Genomic DNA, 22,002 nt, shown 5'->3' with positions numbered 1-22,002 from the left:
CCTAAACATTAGATAGCAAGGCTGAGCTGGGGCAAGCAGGTCACTGGGGCTGTGAAGCTGAAGGCTAAATCTGTTCCATAGTTCCCGTTTCACTCTCTGGTCCCTGCCCTCTATGGTGTGAACAGCCTCTTCTTTCTGTGCCATGTCCTGCCTTATCATTCATGTAGCTCACAGTAACCACCTGGGATAGGAGAGGCTATTCCCCATATGAGAAAAAGACAATCGATAGATAGACTCCAGCAAGTGTCTGCAATATTCTGTCAGTACTTCTCCAGCAAGCAAGGGTTGTTAACCCAAGTCACGGTGCCAACAGCAGCAAACAGTAATACTTTCCATAAACCAAACTCTTCACTCCATCAATTCTTACAGGATGCTTCTGAGGGGTGCAAAGGTCACAAAGGAAGTCAAGATTGTTCTTAGAAAAGCAAATAGTCTAGAAATAAACTAGACACAAAATATAACTTTTATGGAGAGCTATCTAAACTCTTATTTGTGAACAATACTCATGCTACCATTGAAAGGAAAGATAATAGTTCTGCATTCCTCAGCCAGGTGCAGTAAGAGGGTGGTGGTAAAAGTCAGTCTTTGATATTCTGGAGGAAGGAAACTGCTTTGCAGGAATCTGACCTCCTCAGGTCCTCCTGGGCCTCTCTAGTCTTCTATCCTGTCTAACACCCACTTCAATGCTATGTTTGAATGTCTCTTTGCAAAGACACAGTCATCCACACAATAGACACTGATTCTCTGACCAAACCAAATGGGTTTCCTTCTGCATTCCAGTGCTTCCTTTAGGGAACTGGAGTCCTTTTCTTCACTGGTTCCCCTTTAGTTTTGAAAAATGGTTTTGTTCCTTTTCCACACTTTGCGCCATAACTGGCTCATCTTTCTTGTTTTCCTAAGGTATTAGGCATAGTGGCAGCCTGATCAGCACCAGAAAAGCCCATGAGCAGCATCCCTCATCCCTGTCATCAAATCCTGATTCAAGCTACCAGTGTTGATTGGCTGCTGTGGTTTAAATATTAAATATCTCCAAAAGGCAAGTGGCACTGTTTAGGGAAGTTGTGGAAGCAGGTTGCTGTGGAGGCAGACCCCGAGGTTTTAAGGCACAACCCCACTTCCTGTTCTGTCTCAACTTCCTGTTTTACCAAGAAGTGAGGAGTTCAAAAGTGCACACTCCCACCACCCACCACCTACCACCATGCCTTCCCCATCACAATGGACTTTGTCCTCTCCAACTGTGACCTAAAACCAGTCATTCTTATCAATTACTTAATCAAGGGCTGAGGGATTTCAATGAGTTGACATTTGGAAAACATGTATCTCTAGATTCTCTAAAAACATCAGCAGCTCTGGAGTGGGGCGTGGGGTGGGGTGCAGAGATGGCTCAACCAATGGTTTCAAGCACTGGCTGCTTTTGCAGAGACTGGGGGCCAATTTCCAGCACCTACACAGTGGATCACAGGCACCTGCAATTGGGGTCCCAGGGGATCTTATGCCTGATTTTGACCTCCACAGGGACCAGGCACACAGGTGCTGAACAGAAATACATGCAGGCAAAATATTCACATGATGATAATAACAATGATAACAATGAAAAAAAACAGTAGATCTGGAAAACCCGACATTGCATGCTTCACTGAGCTGAGGTCCAGGAAGGACCACGGGATACCCAAAGCTACAGAATTGGCTCTGCTCATTTGTTAGCACGGCACTTGGACTGCAACTCTGGAGCATCAGCTGTGGCCTGCCCATAGCCTGTTTGCATGATGCACTTATGCAGCATTCCTCTATCCTTTAGAAAGAGCCACAGCAAGGCCAAATAGCAGGTTTTCAAATCACTTTGATGATATATGAGGCAACCCGAGCTTGAAAAGTTTCTGGCTAATATGGATGAGGCTAAATTTTCATAAACATTGATCATCTAAATGCTCAAAGGGCGAATTGCAACCTCTCTAGAATGACAAAAGATCACATGATTATATAAATACATACATTATTTATGCCATGAAAAAGTTTATATGAGTTGACCAGCCCTATTGCAAAAACCCAAATCCATTGTGCTCCAGAATTATGCTGGCACTCAAGCCCTGGTTGTCAAAACATGTTAAGAGTTTATAATTTTGGATTAGAACTGCTTAGTCATAAAATCTAAGCAAATATCCCCAAATTCACAAAACCAAAGTCTGTAGTAGTCCTCAGGATAATGGCTGTTGGACCTGAAGCTGACAAATGATAAAAAAACATAGGCTTATTTATAGCATGGCCATAGCTAAGCAAAAATGTTTACATAGAAACGACTGAAATGAAATACACCTAAATAAATACTGACCGTGCTTTTCTACAGGTGCCTAAATTATAAATTGCTCATGTCATTCCCCCCACAATTTTGCTAAGAATTGATTCTTTTTTTTAATTGAACTAATATTCTCCCAAATTAAGAAGTAATATGTCAGAATTCAGAATGCCCTGCTCTGGGGGTATTTCTAAATTAGCATAGACTTGCCCCGATGCATCCTGAGGCTGCACACACTTTATAGACTGAGATGAGCCACTAAGAGTGTCTGTGGGAGAGGAAGATCTATGGTGGTTTCATTCAGGACTGAAGAGCTCCCAGCTCTGGAAGATGGATCATGCCCACTGCTGAAAATGAGGACCCAGGGACTCTCGTCCAAAGTCCTGTCCCCAATCCAGATAAGCCTGTCAGTTATATATGCCTCTGTCTTTAGATATAGAAATGGAATGATTCTGCCCTCCTCTTCAGATACACATGTCTTGTTTCTTAGGAATAATGTGCCTACCAGATTCCACGGTAACCTGGTAAGGTGATAGGTTCATAGCTACAGTAGACCAAGCCAATCTGCAGGAGTGATATCCATAGAACAACCTGAATTCAAATCTTAAAATGACTGCAAGGAGCCTAACTCAGAATGCCCAAGGTCACCTGGGTGGTGAGCACAACCATGATGCCATGAGCCACTGAATGTGAAATGGAATGAGAAACAGCTACCAGCCCAGGCAATATGGAAGCACCAGACAAGGACTACGGGGATCTTGCTTAACTCTGAAATGGCACATCACCAAGAGCTGGGGTGGCAGGCTGGAATACTGCCAAAACAAGCTGACCACTTCCAGTGTCATTTAGAAATTAGCGAGAGAAACTTCAATATCAATGAAGTTGCAAGAATATAATGAGCTCCTCTTGCTCCCAGGAGGAACGGCTTTTCAATTATTTCTTTTAGAAGAATTGCAGTCACTGTGTATTTGATCCATACCCGACCCACACTCTTTGGAGAATTAAAACACATTTTACCCAATGTCAAGTTAAAATAAAAACTCATCAGAAGCAAAATAACTCTTTGCTCCCAGGGCTCCAAAAGGAAAGTGGTTCTCTTTGGTGGCTGGCTGATATGCTTGTGACCTTTGTACTAAACTAACACTTGGCAGATGCAATCTGAGAATAATTCTCTTTGCATCACTAGCTGAAACACGGAGGGCTGCTCTGGGTTTCAGTGTAAGTGATAACAAAGAAAACATGACACATTGGGTCTAATAGATGTGCCACTGAGCTCAGAGCAATGTCCTGTGTAATCAAGCATACTGCCAGGGTCTCTCCTTCCCCCATGCATCCTCTGTGAGAAGCCCTCAGACAGCCACTTGCCCCAGCTGGATCCCACTCCTTCCAGAACAGCCATTCTCAGGAGACTTGGCAGCCACACCTATGTCTGCATCTTCCTCTTTGTATGTTAGTGTTCTGAGTAAATCTGCCAAACACGCTTGCACAGTTCAAAATGAGCAGCTTCAGCTTGATCCCAATCTTCATTATTAAAATTATATCACACACAGGAAAATCATGCAGACAGCCCACTTCCACAACTAATGAGTTCACAATAAACAGAAGGAGTTTCAGCAGACTCTATGTGTTTTCCATGCTAATGTTCTTTTTTGGGGGGTTGAGAGGAATGCTGTTGTTTGTTTTGTTTCGTGATATTCAGGGTCAAGCTCCCAGCTAGATAAATATCCTACCACTGAGCAACAACTCTCTCTCTCTCTCTCTCTCTCTCTCTCTCTCTCTCTCTCTCTCTCTCTCTCTCTCTCTCTCTCTCTCTCTCTCTGTGTGTGTACTTGTTATGTTTCTGTATGTGGGTACGTACATGCATCTGTGGTTGTAGTACAAGCCAGAGGACAACCTTGAGTGTCCCTCCTCAGGCACTAGTAACCCTTATGTTTGAGATGTCCCTCACTAGTCTGGAAGTTGGCAAGTGAACTAGGCTGGCTGGTCAGAGAACTCTTAGGATTCATCTGTCTCTACCTCTCCAGCATACATTATGACAAGCCAGGGTACATTTAAAATGTGAGGTATGCAGATCAAACTCAGCTCCTCATTCTTACAAAGCAAGCACTTTGCTGACTGAGCTATTGTTATGGAGGAAATCTGAATGGAAGGTTCCCCTCTTCTAATTTGACCCCCATTATTCACACCAGCAGCACCTTGCACCTAGGCCTCCAAACACTGTCCCATCTCTTTCACCTACAAGGCTCAAGCAATCTGGTGAAACTCCTTGATTCTTTCTTGACCCTGAACCACACCCCCACTAACTAACCACAGACCTCTGAATGGATATCAGATACACCTGCAACATACGGCCCTCTCCCACCCAGAGCCCAGCCAACAACCAGATCAAATGAGTTTTGTCAAGTAACTTAACCTCTAAGAATCACGCTTTATCCATCTGCTTCACTTATGACAACAAAAATTCTGAAAGCTCCTTTCCAGCAATAGACAACCTTACTAGTATGGTGTATGTTCACAAGGGAATATTGTGTATGCAGCCAGAGTCATAGAAGAATATTTAGTAATATGGCAAAAAGCTCATGAAATATTAAGAGAAATGAAATTACAAAATCTTGTTTATTATAAGCACACTTTTGCTGAAAAGTGTATCTATGCAGAAAAAGAGACTGGAATTATATATACTATAAAGCCAGGAGTAACTATTCTCTCCTTACTCTTTTTTTTTTTTTTTAATTTACAAAACTGCCAATGGTAAATGGGCAACACCTTTTCTAGTTATTTAAAAAAGTGTTATCATTCACATTTTACCTTTCTCTTCCTGAAAAGCTAAAGCAATAACAAACTGAAGTAATAACTTAGTAAAAGGCTGCAAAGTAAACCTATTACACCATCTCACTTACATGATCATGAAAAACAAAGAACACTTGACATATTTTGGACTTGGAGAGACAAAAGGACAGCTAAGAAAACTAGGCTAATGGATGGTCACAACATGGAGCTAAGACATGACTGGATTCCTAAGGGGTAGATCCAGGAGGGCCCAAGCAGTTTCTCCCGCCACACTACCCATTCAGTCCCCATGGGAACAAAGAGTGCCACGCGCCACCCACAGGTCGTTATCCAGCCATCCTGTGAGGTTGAGCCCACATGCTGCTGTATTGAAATGTACTGAAAAGGCTGCCAGAAGAGCTGAGTCCCCATTCATCCAGTTTTGTCCCCTAGTAATGAGCACCCTCAACTCCCTCCTCACTCTAGAAAAGATTGGCTTCAGAACAGGGCTGGCCTTGTGAATGACCCATGCAGGAATCCAGGAGCTCGGCAACAGCTCAGTCACAAGAGTCAGCGGAAGTAACCATTTTGGTAGAAAACACTGGAGGGACTTCAACTGAACCGCTTCCCTTTTGTCTGGGTGTGGGAGCCTGTGAACTGGCCGTCGATGTGTGGCTAGAACCCATCTGGTGACTTACTATGCGGGCAACTAGCAACAGGTCTGGTCTCTGATGGCCTGCAGTCTAGATAGTGCAGGCTGACCCTCCAGGCCCACACAGAAAGGATTACTGGGAAACAAGGCTATATTGTTCATGTATATTATGTACATTGTTTCCATCTCCAATCCAGTGTTAAACTAGGCGTGCTGTCAAAGGGCTCCCTCTAGACCAGCTTTTCCAGAGCTGGAATCAGGGGTAACAAATATTCTTCCTTCCCTGACAACTCATATCTAGACCTATAGTCGCTGCTGGCAGCCCTCCTCTCGGCAGTGGGACCCCTCAAATACTTTCCAAAGCAAAGTGGCTTCCAGAACTAGGCCTGATTAGAGTAGATAAATGCCACAACCATCTCATGGCCATGTCTTTATGGCTTCTGCCAGAAATGAACTCACCAGCTATTCTCTGCATATGCTACGGCCTTCTGAAACGGCTCCCATAGAATTCAATAAAAAGCCACCCATGGAGGCCAATCTGTGCAGAAGGGCCTGCTCTTGGCTACTCTCTCTAAATAGACCCATGAAACTATTTCAGAGAGACCCGGAACAGCTATCTGCACAGCTGTGCATGACTATGTTTTAGAATTTGGTCAGACAGACCAGAGCACTACAATATCTGTGCATAGTGCAAAAACAACACTCAACTAACTCTTCCATAAAAGGTAAGAGAAGCCCAAGTCAAAATTTGACTGAAATAGTTTTCTTACCAAAAACTCACTACAAATCTCATGGACCAGACAAGAGAATTCAAAACAGTACCTTGCCTTGATTGGTCCTACTACTCTTGGGTCTATGTCTCACCTCCCAAACCCAAATGCCCTCTTATTAGACAACTCACACCCCACCCAGTGGGAGAAATATCGGAGAGTAGTAACTCATCGGGGAACATCGCCTGAGGAAAAGGGGTTCAGGAATGTTCTAGAAGCTCTAAACCTAAGTGACTGAGAGCTGATAAAGATTTCTGGGGTGACTTCTAGGGAGTGATTTTTTTAATGTTTTATTGCCCACTTCCTTCTAAGTGGTGTGATCTGTTACTACCACCCGAAAATGGCTTTCCCGGGGTCCTGGGGTGACATCAGCCAAACAGAAGACCAATCGTCCAGCTGAAGTTCTGGATGTCATGTTAGTAACATGCTGGTTTAACAGAAGCAAAAAACAAAGGGGCACCTCAGTTGCCACGTCAGCGGGACCCCGCCCAGTCCCAACAGAAGCCTTAACCGTGTGGAAGAAGGGGCCAGGACTATGCATCTCTGTCTCAACAGTCTTAAGCTCTATCATATAATCAGGTCCTAACTAGGTCTGCTTTCTCCCACCCCCGGATAGGAAAGTGTACTCCCCACTTTCCCCACCCAGAACTCTCACATAAAGGCCACACATCTATATATAATACACTTTTCAAGCAAGGCATCAACCCTGTGGCAAGCCACTGGGTCCCTATTGTCTCAGAAATCCCTGCCATATAGAGTAGTGCCTGGTAGGTAGGAAGCGTATGTCAAATTTGGCTCAAATTCTATTTTCACTTAAGCCTATAGAATTAGCTTTGTACCTCAAGGCACACTGCTGCCATGTGACACCACACTTGCCCAGGAGAGATCACTTTTACAGTTTCACACTCTGAGGCTCCGGGTGTCTTCACTGGAGGCAAAATTACACTTAGTAAGTCAGGGCTGGAGATACTCGGCAAGTGACCATCTAACTGTCCACCAGTACTTGGTCAAGGACACCATTTGTCACATGAGCAAACTGCCACTGAGCTGTGTCTTGAAACCCTAGACCTTGGGGCTATTCCATCTTTCCAATATAAAATATCAGAAACCACTGCAGCAGAAAATAGTTTTTAAAGTTTGCACATACTTCATTTCTTCCTAAATACCCAGATCCTGAGCAGGCTGTTAGTGAAAACTTTACCCAAAGTTACCAGCTTTGGGTAATACCAAATGCTGGCAATGTAATCAATAGCCTCTCATTAGGTTTAACAAATGGGGGGACCTAAGAGGTGAAGGTTTTGATTGTTCAAAGTTGGGATTTCCTAAATGAAGACCCCCCCAAAATATATCTTGGTGAACACTAAATATCCCCAAATCCCTCTGTACCACAACACACACACACACACACACACACACACACACTTAAATTAACAAAGTCAATTAACTCCAAACGCCTCCAAACCAGCTCTTCCCTTGCAAGGTCTGGTAAGATGCAGGCAGCATCTAAGCATCACTTGGAAAGATTGTCAAAAGTACTGTAGTTGGGTGACCGCTGCACCAAGCCTGTGAGAATTTCTGGGGATCCAACTTGGGTATCCATGTCTTTCAAAACCCGGAAGACGGTTAGCCAGTTCTGTGAACCAGTAAAACTGGGTCCCAACTTTGCACCACTACACCAACACATACGGAAGCGGTAGTGCCTACCTATGTAGAGCGAGGAGTCCTTCCTGCGCACGTGGTCGTCAATGTAGGAGACCCCCAGGGGCTGCACGGGGGTAGCACCGATGCCCAGGAGCACCTGAGCCCCAATGAGCAGCAAGTACATCATGTTGGTGGCTGTCCGGTTACGGCAGATAAGGTCGGGGTCAGGCCCCTCATCACTACTGGAGCCATTGGTGGCACAGACATCGCGGCCCTCTGCACCCCAGCGGATCTCGCCAGCCTCGTACTTGTACTGGTGAGTGAGGAATTCTGGCAGGGCTGACAGCAGTGCGCCCAGGGCCATGACGATGCCGCCACAGCCGATAAGGCGCGGTCGGTGCCCACGTGCTCCGAAGTAGCTCACGAAGAGAATCAGCGCCAGGTTCCCAATCTCGAAGCTGCTGGCGATCACACCTACGTCAGCACTCTGAAGGTTGAACCTGCGTTCCAGGGTGGTCAACACGCTCACCTGAGGGTGGCAAAAGGAAATTTCAAAGTCCATCTTAGGAGACACCCAAGACACCTCCCTGCTCTTCCTGGACCCTCCCACCTGCCTGGCAATGTGGCACCATGTTAAAGACAAGTAGAGACCCAATGAATTGGGATAAGCATTCCATTCGTTTGATAACCCTAATTTAACGGAAGGATTAGCTTCCTTAGTATAAGAGATGACTTTTCCCAATATCTGCCTCCATCTTCAAGGGTTCCATGTTCTTCATAGAGGGGACCTATGAAGTCATCCTGAATAAGTCCCAATGTCCATAGGTTATACTTTCCCAAATGTATGCTATATACAAAGCCTGTGCTATGATCAAGAACATAGAAACCAGAGGTTCTTTCCCAAGTTATCAGCCAAGACCACCTAAGTAGCAAAGCGGACCAGCTAGGTTAGCTCAGTAGAATGCATTCATTCATGCATCCACCCATCCACATCCATTCTTTTTTGGGTACTAGGGACTGAACTCAAGACATGCTGGGGAAACACACTGTCCCTGAGCTACATTCCCAGGATTCTTTTCACTTTTTATTTTGAGACAGTATCTCAGTAGGCCACGATGACCTTGAAAGCATTCTCCGTAGGCTGGGCAGGCTTTGTAAGCACTCTATAAGCTGGATAAGTCTTGAACTATTTGATCCTCCTCCTTCAGCTTCCCAGACAGCTGGGATCACAGCCTGACACAAACGGACCTGGTAGTGGGATCATATTCAGCTCCACTTCCTTCTGGAAGTTTCTAAATGACACGGGTTTGCCTGGAAGGACATCTGCTAAAACAAACAAACTAACAACAACAAATCTCTCCTGAGTGTCCTAAGTACTGTAGCCCTGCCGAGGATATTTTTATGGGATATTTTTATGGGATATTTTTATACTTCCTCCCTCTTTTGTATTCCTGTCTGCCTGTATTTGTTCAACAATATTTACTAAACATGTGCTATTTGCCTGGCAATGGCCTGGATGAAAAGGGCAGAAAAAATGAGGACAGGTGGCCTTCAAAGGCCACCTGGCAGGAAGGTACACACAGACACAACTAGCACATTTATTGATAAGAGATTACATTCACAAAACACACTCCACCCCTGGGGGCCAGGGGTGATACATTGTCATAGGCTTATTGGAGAAAAAGATGGAGTCCCTCTCCCATTTGTGGGGAAGACAGGTGTCCCTGTCATGAGAGACCTGGCAGGTGATGGAGGCCCTCCCTGGGCAGGGGAGAACAATTTGAGCGAAGGTATGAACAAGGAGGACACGTATTCCTGAAGAAGCAGAGGGCTGACCCAGATCATAATCGAGGAACACCACAGTGAGGAACAGAGGCAATCCGTGCAGTCTGGCAGCAGAGGTGCAAGGCACGGAGAGAGAAAACAGAGTCAAACCCCTGCTATTTCCTTAATCTGCTGTGACCCTAGCCAGCTCAATTACCCCCCTTCCGCTTTGATCCGGAGCAATCAGAATCCTAACAGCCCTAGTATGGTGGATATGAACACTGAAATAATGGCGAATCTACTGGCTAGGAAAGCCTTCAAAAATTCATGGCAGGATAGTGCACAACGGTAGCAAGTGCAAGGGCCAGGCCAGGCAATACATGGGTCTATCCTAACTCCAGGGAACCAAGTTACGTGTGCATTAGCACGCTCGCCTGTGAAATGACAGTAAGAGCTGGGGCCAGGGTGCTCTAAACCATACATGTGTGGGTGCTAGGAAAGGGTAACTGTAGCCATTATGAACACTAGTGTTTCTGTGGTCCCCTGGGAGCATACAGGGCTTTAAAAGCTTAAGAATCACACCAAGTATGGGAAAGGGATGCTGGAAGAATGAAGAAACGAATGCCAGTGGACAAAACAACCAGGCTTTCATGGAGGGGCTGGGGAGGGAATATATGAGGGCCCTCATCAGTACACAGTGACAGACAAGAAAGGTAGGTGGGTGGGGCATTTTAGGGGCAGAGCTTTATTTCAGGCAGACTGCAGCAACCTGCTGGCCAAGTGGGTATGAGCTTTTGAAAGAAAGGGCAGGGAGATCCAGCCTTCCTCTAAGATGATACATAGGGACACGGTTATGAACACCAAAGCCTCCATGGCCTTCCAGCCATCTGCTGCTATCCAGGCATGTACCCCAGCACCTGCGACCATGGAGACGATGTGCCCCTGTGTGCCCTTCCTATCAAAAGTGTGGCCAGGTCTCTGCTCCTTTCAGTACATGTATGTATTTAAAGCCTCAGAGCCCAGCCCAGAGAATCTCAGCCCCATGGGAGGAGCTGAAGCTCTCAGTGAGCGCCTGGGCACCCGAGGCATTTGTGGCCCAGCTGGATTCTGGGTCGTTTTGAGTCTGATCCCCAGCTGACGAGAAGGAAGGTGAGGGGCAAGCTGCTAAGGCGCCGACACATCACGGGGATCTTCCCGTCAGCACTACTCCATGGGCCAGCCCCACAGAGCAGCTTTGAAGCTCCTGTCACACCCTGGATCATCAGGTTCCAATTCCAATTCCATTGTGCCTTCTGGCCAAGGCCAACCCACAACTCACTCAGCCCCCACTATGAGATTAGATGGCTCCGGTCTGGGAATACCAGATTGTTGAGAACAGAAGATAAACTGGCTCTGGCCTGGTTACGATGGCTCTAAAATGCTCCCAAAGATGATGTTTCTGAAAACTCTGGGCGAGGGAAAAGAAAGGCTTCCATTATTCACTTCTTTCTGCTGTAACAAAAGTACGCAGGGTAGACCAAAATTCTCTGGCTTTAAACAGGTGTGTAGGAGTAACTGGGTAAGTGGCCTGGAGACCCAGGAGGTGGAGTCTGGAACTAGGACCAGAAAAGGCTGGATGAGAAGACAGCAAGGGCCAGTCAGGTGAGACTGCCAGGCACCAGGAGCAGAGCAGAAGAAGCTGTCTTAACACCCCACTGCTGTGACAAAACACCTAAGAAAAAAGATACAGGAAGGTCGACTCTGGGCTTGTTCTGAAGGGTTCAGTTCACAGTCACTTACTTGGCTTCGCTGTCTCAGATCTATGGATAGGCAGAATATGATGGTGGGTCACATGCTGGAACAAAGAAGCTGCTACTTCACAAAGGCCAGGAAGTAAAAAGAGAAAGAAGGAAGAAGATGGGGACCCCGAGGGATCATCCCCAGTGACCCAAGTATCCTTTCACTAGGCAATAACAGCTTCCTCCAGACATTGCAGGCTGCAAAGAAGCCTTTAGCACAGGGCCCTAAGATGTGAGCCTCAACAGGTAGATCTGCAGGTGCCATCCTTCACCATGGTGGTAGATGGCCACGCACTGGAGGAGGGGCTGAAGGTAAGTCTTATTTTATTTCTGCCATGAGGCATGAGGGCAGACACAGACGACAGCATATCTGAACCCTGGAACCCTGACAACAGCTCCGATTCAGCAAACATGCCCATCTTAAGCTATCTCACAGGGTGTGGGTTTATGATGCCAGGTAAAGGTATACAGACAGCTATGGGCAAGACACAAAATAGTCAGTTCTTCTAGATCCAGATCATGCCCGGGGCTCTGATTCTGCCTCAGACCAGGAGGAAGCCAGGGAGCCAGTGATGCTTGTCTAGACCAACACGTAAAGCCACTGCAGCCATGCTGGAATGGTGCTGTGTGGATCAATTAGATCTGGGGCTAATGGCTTTACTCATTTAAAGCACAATGTTGAGCCGCTGGACTCATTAAGTATGCATGAGGCCATAAAAGCCACTTGTGGCTTTTTATGTGGCAGAGAACAATCCAGGCTGAGGGAGCAGACTGCTGAAGGGAATGGCTGTCTTTACTTAATGGGCAACAGGACTAAAGGAAGCAGCTGGATAATTGGAGACAGAGACAAAGGGGCGGGGACTCCAGGAGGAAAAGAAAGGAGGAAGTGCCATTCCCCTGGGCCAAGTGGAAATGCAGTTAGTATGAGGTCTGTCAGGCTTCTGCTACATTAACTAAGAGGGAGGGACAGAGGGATAGAGGGAGGGAGGGATGGGGAAGGAGGGATCTGTAGTTCTGCATCTCGTAAACTCAAAAACAGGGTTGGATGAAAACTCCGTGAAGTGTTTGCTAAACAAACATGAGGACCTGAGTTCAATCTCCAACAATCACACACAAGGCTGGGCATGATGGTGCATACTTGGAATCCCAGTGCCAGGGAGGTAGATGCAGGCAGAACCCTGAGTTCCCTGACCAGAGTCCCAGTGAGAGGCCCTGTCTGAAAGAAAGAAAGAAAGAAAGAAAGAAAGAAAGAAAGAAAGAAAGAAAGAAAGAAAGAAAGAAAGAAAGAAAGAAAGAAAGAAAGAAAGAAAGAAAGAAGGAAGATAAACAAACTAGATGGATGACTTCTGAAGACATATACCTGTGATCGACCCCTGGCCTCACCATGTATTCACATGCGAGTCCAAGTGCAAGGATGCTCATGTTCACACATGTACACATACATACACACACACACACAAACACACATACACACACACACACACACAGTCTGAAATAAAGCCTAGTAGTATGAAGAGCATTTTTTATTATTTTGTTTGTGGTGATGAGGCTGCAACCTAGAGCCTTGTGCATACTATGGATGCCTCCTGCATGCTATGCAGGTACTCTACCACCGAGCTCTGGCCCTGTCACCACCTTAAGGTTTTTAGAAACTGGTACCCATCTTGGAATGATACCATCAGGGACAGGGACATGCTTGGATCATGATCAACCTAAGGCCTGGTTCTCAATATTTACTGGCAAAACTTGACCCATAGAGTGTCAGTGTTTAATTTCTTAGTGCTTCTGATTCCACAGGCTTGTGGTGGGACTAGAGGGTCTGCAATTATAAGAAGGCCCCTGCCCACTTGCTGCTGCTGCTGATGATGATGATCAAGGACTCATGGAGAACCCACACACATGCATCTTGTGATGAAAGGTTTCCCTTCTAAGTTAATACAAAGTACAAGTGTCTCTCCATTTGCAGTTGACAGGGAGCCTTGCCTCCTAGGGTACCAGAGTCCCTCTGGGGCTGACTGCAGCAGCCAAGGGAAGTCAGCCTAAAGGGAGAACTTCGGTGCATGTTGATATCAGCACTGTAGGACATAGGACAGGATGGCTCTGTGGGAAGGCACATATGAAGCCCAGGGGAGGTTACCAAGAATCCAGATTCTTAGGGCAGTGGTGGAAGACCGGGATCGTCTAAGAAATTAGCCCACATTTTCATCCTGGCTTAGATGGTGGAGCTGGGCCTAGCCACTGCAATCACCTGGAGGAGCTCTGAACAAATGGCAGTGACTGTTCCTCAGGCCTCTGTCACAAAGGTGGTGATTCTCATACCCAAGAAGGTGGAGGGTGTTGTGTGTAGCTATGGCATATGTGTGCAGAAAACACTGGGTAGCATGGCGACCTGATCTATCCCTGTAGTTTTACAGCCAGAGAACCTTGAGATCAGTATGGCACTCTTGATTCTGGGATGCAGAGTCCTGTCAGGGGATGGATATATCCATCCCAGGCTGACCATGAACTTACTCTGTAGTCCAAGCTGGCTGTAATCTTGAGGTCCTCCTGCCCCAGCCTTCTTAGTGCTAGGATCACAGGCCTGACTCCAATCTGGCTTTGACAGCACTTAGTCAAACCAGTCTGTCAGAGTCTCAACAGTGCTGTCCTTGAGAACACCATTGAGGTCTTGTAGCTAGCACTCCGTAGATATATGTTAAGGAGCTATTATCATCACCAGCATGCATGATCTGTGTGCTTTCTTCAGTCTAATCTCATTCCACACACCCCAGTGTCTGCAGCGTGGGCAGTTCCAGAAGCATCGGCTGTGATTAAGAGACAACCCATATATGGCAGAATGAAACCATTCAGTATCAACATAGGCTACAGCACCACAATAGAGTGACAGAGCAACCAAGGGAATGAAAACACCAACAACAGATCCAAGACACAACAAGAACGAACTGGATTTTAAAAGACACGGAGTTGGAGAAGTTACTCCAATAGTGCAAAACCAAAGATCACAGGTGCAAGGAAGACACACCAGGCGGAGAGTTGGGGCCAGACCAGGGCAAGGGGAAAAGACACAGGACTACAGAGCACTGTGAGGAGTCATCAGAGTTAAAGCAGCCTTGAAGGCCACACTGAAGATCTGTTCTGGGTTTGGAATTCATTGGGGATGGGAGGCTGTTGAGTAGAAGCCAGCCTTTAGAAATAGCATAGCATTGCCAGGCGTTGGTGGTGCACGCCTTTAATCCCAGCACTTGGGAGGCAGAGGCAGGTGGATCTCTGTGAGTTCGAGGCCAGCCTGGTCTACAAAGTGAGTTCCAGGACAGCCTCCAAAGCCACAGAGAAACCCTGTCTCGAAAAACCAAAAAAAAAAAAGAAGAAATAGCATAGCATTCTTTAGAGTATGGAGAGGGGGCAAGTCAGCTACTCCGTCTTGCTGAGAAATGAGACTTGCTTATGTCATTAAGGCAGGGCACCTGTGTGGAGGAGCCTCCAAAGTCAGCTGCCTGGAAGCATGGGATAAAGGGCCCACATCTCGCATCAGGAAGCAGATGCTAACAACAGTACAAGAGATGTCAACCTCACTGTGGTGACAACAAAGAAATGTGGGTGCCTCTCAGAGGTTCCTGGAAAGAATTTGACACAGTTACTCTGGAAAGAGTCAGACAGCAAATATTTTAGGCTCCCAGGCCATGTGGTTACCATAGCAACACTGGCATCTGCCACTGTAGCCCAACACAGCATCCATGACAACTTGTACACAAATGGGCATGGCTGAGTTCCAATAAAACTTTACTAACAAAAACAGGCAGAGGGCCAGATTTAGTACATATCCCTTTGTAGACTGCCCATACCTTGGCTCTACACATTTTATATTTAGCAGATAATAAAAAATTCCCATTCATGATAAATTTATGAAATACTCCTGTCCAAAAACAAAAAAAAAGCCAGGAGACAGTGGCACATACCTTTAATCCCAGCACCCCAGAGGCAAAGGCAGGCAGATCTCTATGAGTTCAAGGACAGCCTAGTCTACGGAGTGAGTTCCAAGATAGGCTCCAAAACTACAGCGAAACCCTGTCTTGAAAAACCAAAATCAAAAACAAAGCAAAAAACAAAAACCCAGAAATTTTTTCCTAGGCACTTCAATGCCAATTTGTGAAAGTTTGAGGGTTTCATTTTCTTTTTAAATCCCACACAAGTGATTTGTAAAGTAACTTTAATTTCTTATCAGCCCTCCCAAGCACAAGTCTTCCTGAACTAAGTGGAACAGTCTCTGCCCCCCGAAGCCAGCGTTCAGTTTCTGTGATAAAGCTATAATACTAATCTCAACTAAAGGAGGCCCGAGTGCTACTCTGTTTCTCGTCTGAACAGCCACCGTGCCTTGTGGCAAGGGGTTTGGTGCACTGGGGAGATGGTGTGCAAAACACACTCATTTGGGAAGTCCAGGATCCCAGGTCTGCACAGCCAGGTGGCCCAGGACACCAAAGTCCCAGCTCCTTGCTCTTGCTCCAACCATGCCTCACCACGGGGCTAGGAGAAGGAGTCATTTGGCAAGGCTGCTTTATGTCAGCTGCAATGTCAGCACAAATCGGGAGACAAATGGGTATAATTTTCCCATCAGTCTTCTTTAAAAGGCAAAGAATGAATTAGACAGAAAAGCTTTTGAGACACTACAGTAGCCCCAGGCATGTACAAGAGAGCACCAACAGTAACAAGTTTACTCAGCAACCCTGTTGTTATCAGAGTATCCCAACCAAACTACGGCTTTTTTTAAGCTCATGAAAATAATCTCAAGGCAAATACAGTCTCTTATCTGTCATGCTAAGGGTATGTCTTTTCTTTTGGGGGACACATTCCTGTGGTGGAGGCCAGGATGGTCTCAAACCTCAGCCTCCTGAGTGCTGAGATTACAGGTTTACACTGCTACATGCCAATTAGAACATGTCTTTTACAGAGGGACATATGTAAGATTTTAGGAGCCTCACACTGACTGGGTCAGGCTTCGCAAGGCATGCCCTAAGCCTCCTTTCCTAGTCTGTCTGTGAGTGACAGTCTGTCTTGAGACCCAAAGAGGAGAAGTCCCGGGGCCCCGGCAGGCACTGTGACCACGGTAGGCCTGGTCTGCAGCCTGCTCCCCAAACCTGTAGCAGGATCCTGAGCCACCAAAGTTCTCAGGTCGCTCACTGTGTCACTCCTTGTATCCTGATCTCACACAGCCTTGCTGTCACTTCCTTAGATCACCTGAATGACCGCAACAGTCTCTGCCTGCCCAGACTTACAGAGACCTCACCGGCTCCTCCTTCTCTAAGTACCCATTTCTACCTCCTCCTTACAGAGACCTCCACTCCATCATCTGCTTCTTTCTTGGACCACTTCCCTCTCCCCTGTACTATGGGTTCCTCTCATCTTTCTTCTCCCCACGCTTTCTCTAAATGGCCTTAAAACCACAACAGAGGCAACTGTATTTTTTTATTCCTTTTATCCTGTGCATTTTATGTTCAGTTAATTAATTGTAAGAGAATGAGTAATAGTTTATAATCCTTCTACTCAAAATGAATATATAAGTAATAGCATCACTAAGTGAAATTGCTTCCAAAATGCAAAACCTATCATTGACTCTCACCCCACAACTCCCCCCTCCCCACAGCCCCTCATACCAGCTTACATAAACAAAGGTTCCAGGTCTCCACCAGCCTCAATCAGAGTTCTCTGCACTCTGTGTCTGAGCCGTGGAGTCACTGGCAGGTATTTTGGTATTAGGCCAAGTCTCACAACAATTTGTACTGAGCTGTGCACAACATCACCCAGAGCACTGTTTCAACTGTTGTATTGGAGAGCAACAGAAACTCAGTGGTTTCCTCAGCGTTCAACCAAGTACACAGAGCCAGGCAGAGGCCTACAAGAGACCTTGGTATAAGACTCACACTAAAGATTCATTTCAATACAGGCAGGTCATACCAGCATTTGCCAGAAAAACAAAACAAAACAAAGATAATCCACTCCATCTAATCATATTCTCTCTTGAGAATGAATCCTACAAATGAGCTGGTAAGAAACTAAATCTGTACCTGCAACAGGAAGATAAACGCAAGGCAGGAGCAAACAGCACTTGCCCAAGGCAGCATTAACAAGCTTCCAGAAGGACAAGGAGCCCTAACTCTGGTGTCAGAGCAGTAAAGAAAAGTGACACACCTTAGGGACTCCTCTTCCTCAGCTTGCCCACATAGCCCACTGATTTCAAGTGGCCCTTGGTCCTTCTATCCTTTTCCATGTGTTTCTGAAGCACCCAGCTTCACCTAACATGCACAGTGCCCAGTGACAGGCCCAATAGACACCTCTACTGATGTGATCCCACATGATGACTGAACCCGTTCTTCACAGTTTGCAGGAGGAATCTGACTCCGGAAGGGCAACACATTTACCCAGGATCACACTGACATGACAGGGCCAGAAGAAAAGGAGACATACCCCTACTTGTCCTTGACCCCCTCCTAGGTTGACAAGCTCACTTCTTGGCTGCATGTATACCACTAGTTCTAGGTACTGATGACGCTGCAGTACCAAACTAAAAGTCAAAAGGCATGCCTGTACCGGAGGGCAGCGTGGAGAGGCTAACACAGCGATGTGCTATGGTTTGAATATGAGCTGTCTCCTACAGGATCTTGTGTGTGAGTATTTTGGTCCCTAGCTGGTGGTGCTGTTTTGGGAAGGTGTGAAATTTTTACTGTTTCTAATCTCTTGACACTGTGACACGTTTCCATTTACAAATTCATTTTTGAAGAATGATGATCCAGTTCAAAGCATTTTTCATAATGTTTTAGGTAAGTGTACAATTTTACATCTTAGTGTTGGACCACACCCATAGCTATCCTGGGGCCCCCAGGCAGTGGATGGGATATGTTTGCTAGGAGAGTGGCCTAATTAGAGGAAATGGGTCAGTAAAGGATAGACCCCGAGTTTGTTTGTTTTTTGTTTTTCCAAACAGGGTTTCTCCATCCTCGCTCTGTAGACCAGGCTGGCCCCTAACTCACCGAGATCCACCTGCCTCTGCCTCCCGAGTGCTGGGGTTAAAAGTGTGTATACCACTGTGTGGCTGACTCTGAGTTTATAGCCCGTCACACTTCCATACCTCTTGCTGCTTCTGATGCACTAAGATGTAATGAGATGTGAAGGCTCCAACCATGCCCTCCTTGCTATCAAGGACTATGTCCTCTTAAGCCATGAGCCCAAATAAACCCATCCTCCCTTCAGTTGTCTGTATCAAGTATTTTGTCATAGCAACGAAAAAGTAGCCAATACAGAGTCTGGGAGGATGATAACAGTAGAGGATGGGGGAGTTAGCAGACAGACAAGGAAAAGGGTGCAGGGTGCTCAACTCATCTCCACTAGAGAACAGCCTGCCTTCCCCCATTACGAATCTGGATCCTGCCCCTTCTTGTCGCCTGAAAGCTTTTCTCCATCATTGTTACCCCCCAACTGACTTCATCCTTATCTTGTCCCCACACACAAGTACAAATAAAAATCACCTTTCTTATCCCTGTCATCCTCCTTTCTTTCCACTGCCACTGTCCCCTTTGTTGCTGCAGACAAGTCCCATTTCTATCACTACCGCTCTATGGACACAGGAAGCCACTAGGGACAGAGATTGCCTGTGCCCTATATCTTCTTTGATACAAATGCTACTTTCCTTTTCATATCACACTGGGGTTCTCTGTGACTTATGGCACAGCTGACCCTCTCATGTGATAGGCATGAACTATCCCTTGTTTTCCTACTAACTAAACATGGTTCTCTTATCTAGCCAGAATTTGTCAAAAGCAGGGTCACATACTGACACTCTTGTCTGACTCTTACACATGGATAGCATCCCATCTCTCTGTGGTGTAAACTCCTTCAGTTGACAATGTCCAGGCAGGCCTCTACTTCAGGATGTCCATAGCACTCACACCTCCCCACACCGAAACACAGGTCTATCCCTTTCCACTCATCTAGCCTGCCCTGCTCTTCTGAGGACTCCTTCCATGAACATCAGCACCTCACACATATCTAGGCATCCCAGGTCCTGGAACCCTCCAGCTGGTTGCCAAGTGCAACCCTGCCTGTACATCCCAAGTACCTTACAGATCCTCTCAAGTGACTTCTACATGTCCTCTTAAATTTCTTACTAATCCCATATACTCTCCTCCCAATTCTCATCCCTTATACCCTACTTAAAACTCTAGTGAAAACCACTGCCCACAGGAAAAGTTCAAGCATTTTGGCTTTAAGATGATGGCTGCTGAGATCTAGTCACATACTGCCTCTCTGATCTCACTGCACCAATCCCAAAAGATATTTCCCATTCCCCAGTCTTCAGATGGGCCAAATCCCTGGCCCTGTGGGCTGTCTTCTTTGCACTAACACCTAAATTATCACCATGAACAGGCCACATAGATCTTCCCACTGCTTCAGATTCCAGAAGGCAGGGGATTTCAGAAAGAGTGGCAACCTTGGTAATCAATTGCTTGGAAGCTCAGTTGCATGTGCAGATCTGGTCTCAAACCCAATATTGCAAGACTATAGCATGAGCATTGTGGGCTGTTCTTTGGAAGAAGGGAAAACACATAGCTGGGCTTCAGTTCCTCTGCTGTCTTTACTCCAAGTACCTACAGTTCCTGAGAACTGCCTACATTTCTTAAGAACATCATGTATCACTACATGATGGGAGGACAGGCAGATATGACCATGTTCAAGGCATCAGATAAGGATTGGGAGGAGGGAAGGAGTCCAAGTGCTAAGGGATATGCAGTCTCCCTCTTGGCTGATCTAATATAAGTAAAGTCTCTACATTACAATCTGTTGTTACTAAGCCCATTCCATTCTGACTACATTAGTACAGTTAAGTAGGGAATGCCATTCCTATCTACAGATATAGAAACAGACACAGAGACACAGAGGAGAAATCTTTTTTTTTTTTTTGGTTTTGCAAGACAGGGTTTCTCTGTATTGTGTTGGAGGCTGTCCTGGAACTTGCTCTGTAGACCAGGTTGACCTCAAACTCACAGAGATCCACCTGCCTCTGCCTCCTGAGTGCTGGGATTGAAGGGGTGCTCCACCAACACCCAGCCAAAGGAGAAATATTTTGCTCAAGGTCTTAAAGGCAGCAAAAGGCAAGATAGGACTCAAACAAGTGTGACAGTGTGGCTCCAAAGTCCATACTTTTTACTGCCATACAAGTTTTCCTCTTTAGAAAATGGGAAAAGACAACAGGGCTGAGTGGAAAGGTGAGAAGCTTGACAAATCCCCTCCTCAAAGGTCAGTGGTGCCTTCTGACACCTACCAGAAGGTGCCATGCAGTGTCTAAGGGAGAGAGGCAACCAACAGTTACACCCAGATATGACACCTATGAACTAAAAATGATTGACATGGCATGATGATATCCCTAAGGGTGTAATAGTGGCATACATTGATGGTAACCAACAACTCTCTAATTGGACTTAATGCCCACACAACAAGAGGGACATCATGTCGGATACTAGAAATTTAGCCAACTACCTAGGGTTACTGAAGCCATCATGTATCTTAGACAAGAGCATACCACTGCCATTTAACTAACCCAACATAATTCCTAACTATGTTCCTAACTAACCATTTATCTTTATAGCCACAGATAAGTATAGGACTCAAACCTCATCAAAGAAATATCTCCTTGCAACAGATGGAGACCATTACAGAAAATTACAACCTATCAAAATAGAACTACCTGGTGCCTAGCCCTAACTAATATATTTGCAACACAACTCCTGTACTTAAGGCTCAGGGATCATAGTGGAAGAAGGGGCAGAAAGACTCTAAGAGTCAGAGGAACAACCTCTGCTTTGCTATGAGATTTCATCTCCTAGACGTGTCAGAGAAACTACATCCTTGAAGTCTCATGAACATCGCTGCCTAAATAAGTCCTCAACACCACCATTAAGCATGCTAACATGGGAGTAAGGACTCTCAAAGGGCCTCAAGCTTAGACAAAGAACTATGGGCAACTATGGAATGCTGAGAATGGGAGAAATAGTCTTTCCCAGGAGAGCACTCCCAAATACTAAGTGGTCAGCCTTGAATAACACACACACACACACACACACACACACACACACACACACACACACACACTCTCTCTCTCTCTCTCTCATTATATAAATTAAGACAGGTTATATTCATATATTTAGGAGTAGATATATACACATATGTATATATGTAGCAACAGTTAAAGAAATAGAGGGTATGAATTTGAGAGGAAAAAGGGGAGCTAAGGGGTTGCAGGGAGAAAAGGATGAGAGGAAATCATGTAATTATACTGCAATTTCAAAA

The 22,002-nt window shown here is 45.9% G+C and overlaps 1 protein-coding gene across 3 annotated transcripts in view; it reads right to left on the bottom strand.

The window, feature by feature from the left end:
- Slco3a1 (solute carrier organic anion transporter family member 3A1) overlaps positions 1-22,002 on the bottom strand; it is a 284,425-nt gene that overhangs the window by 216,043 nt on the left and 46,380 nt on the right. For all 3 annotated transcript variants that reach the window (XM_040730201.1, XM_005084540.4, XM_005084539.4), the window contains exon 2: positions 8,189-8,654. In XM_040730201.1, coding sequence (XP_040586135.1) covers positions 8,189-8,654 — 466 coding nt within the window. The remainder of the gene's footprint in view (positions 1-8,188; positions 8,655-22,002) is intronic.

The sequence above is a fragment of the Mesocricetus auratus genome, unplaced genomic scaffold, assembly GCF_017639785.1.
Source record: "Mesocricetus auratus isolate SY011 unplaced genomic scaffold, BCM_Maur_2.0 Super-Scaffold_4256, whole genome shotgun sequence".
NCBI classification, from domain to species: Eukaryota; Metazoa; Chordata; class Mammalia; order Rodentia; family Cricetidae; genus Mesocricetus; species Mesocricetus auratus.
This window is presented reverse-complemented; position numbering and strand designations above follow the sequence as displayed.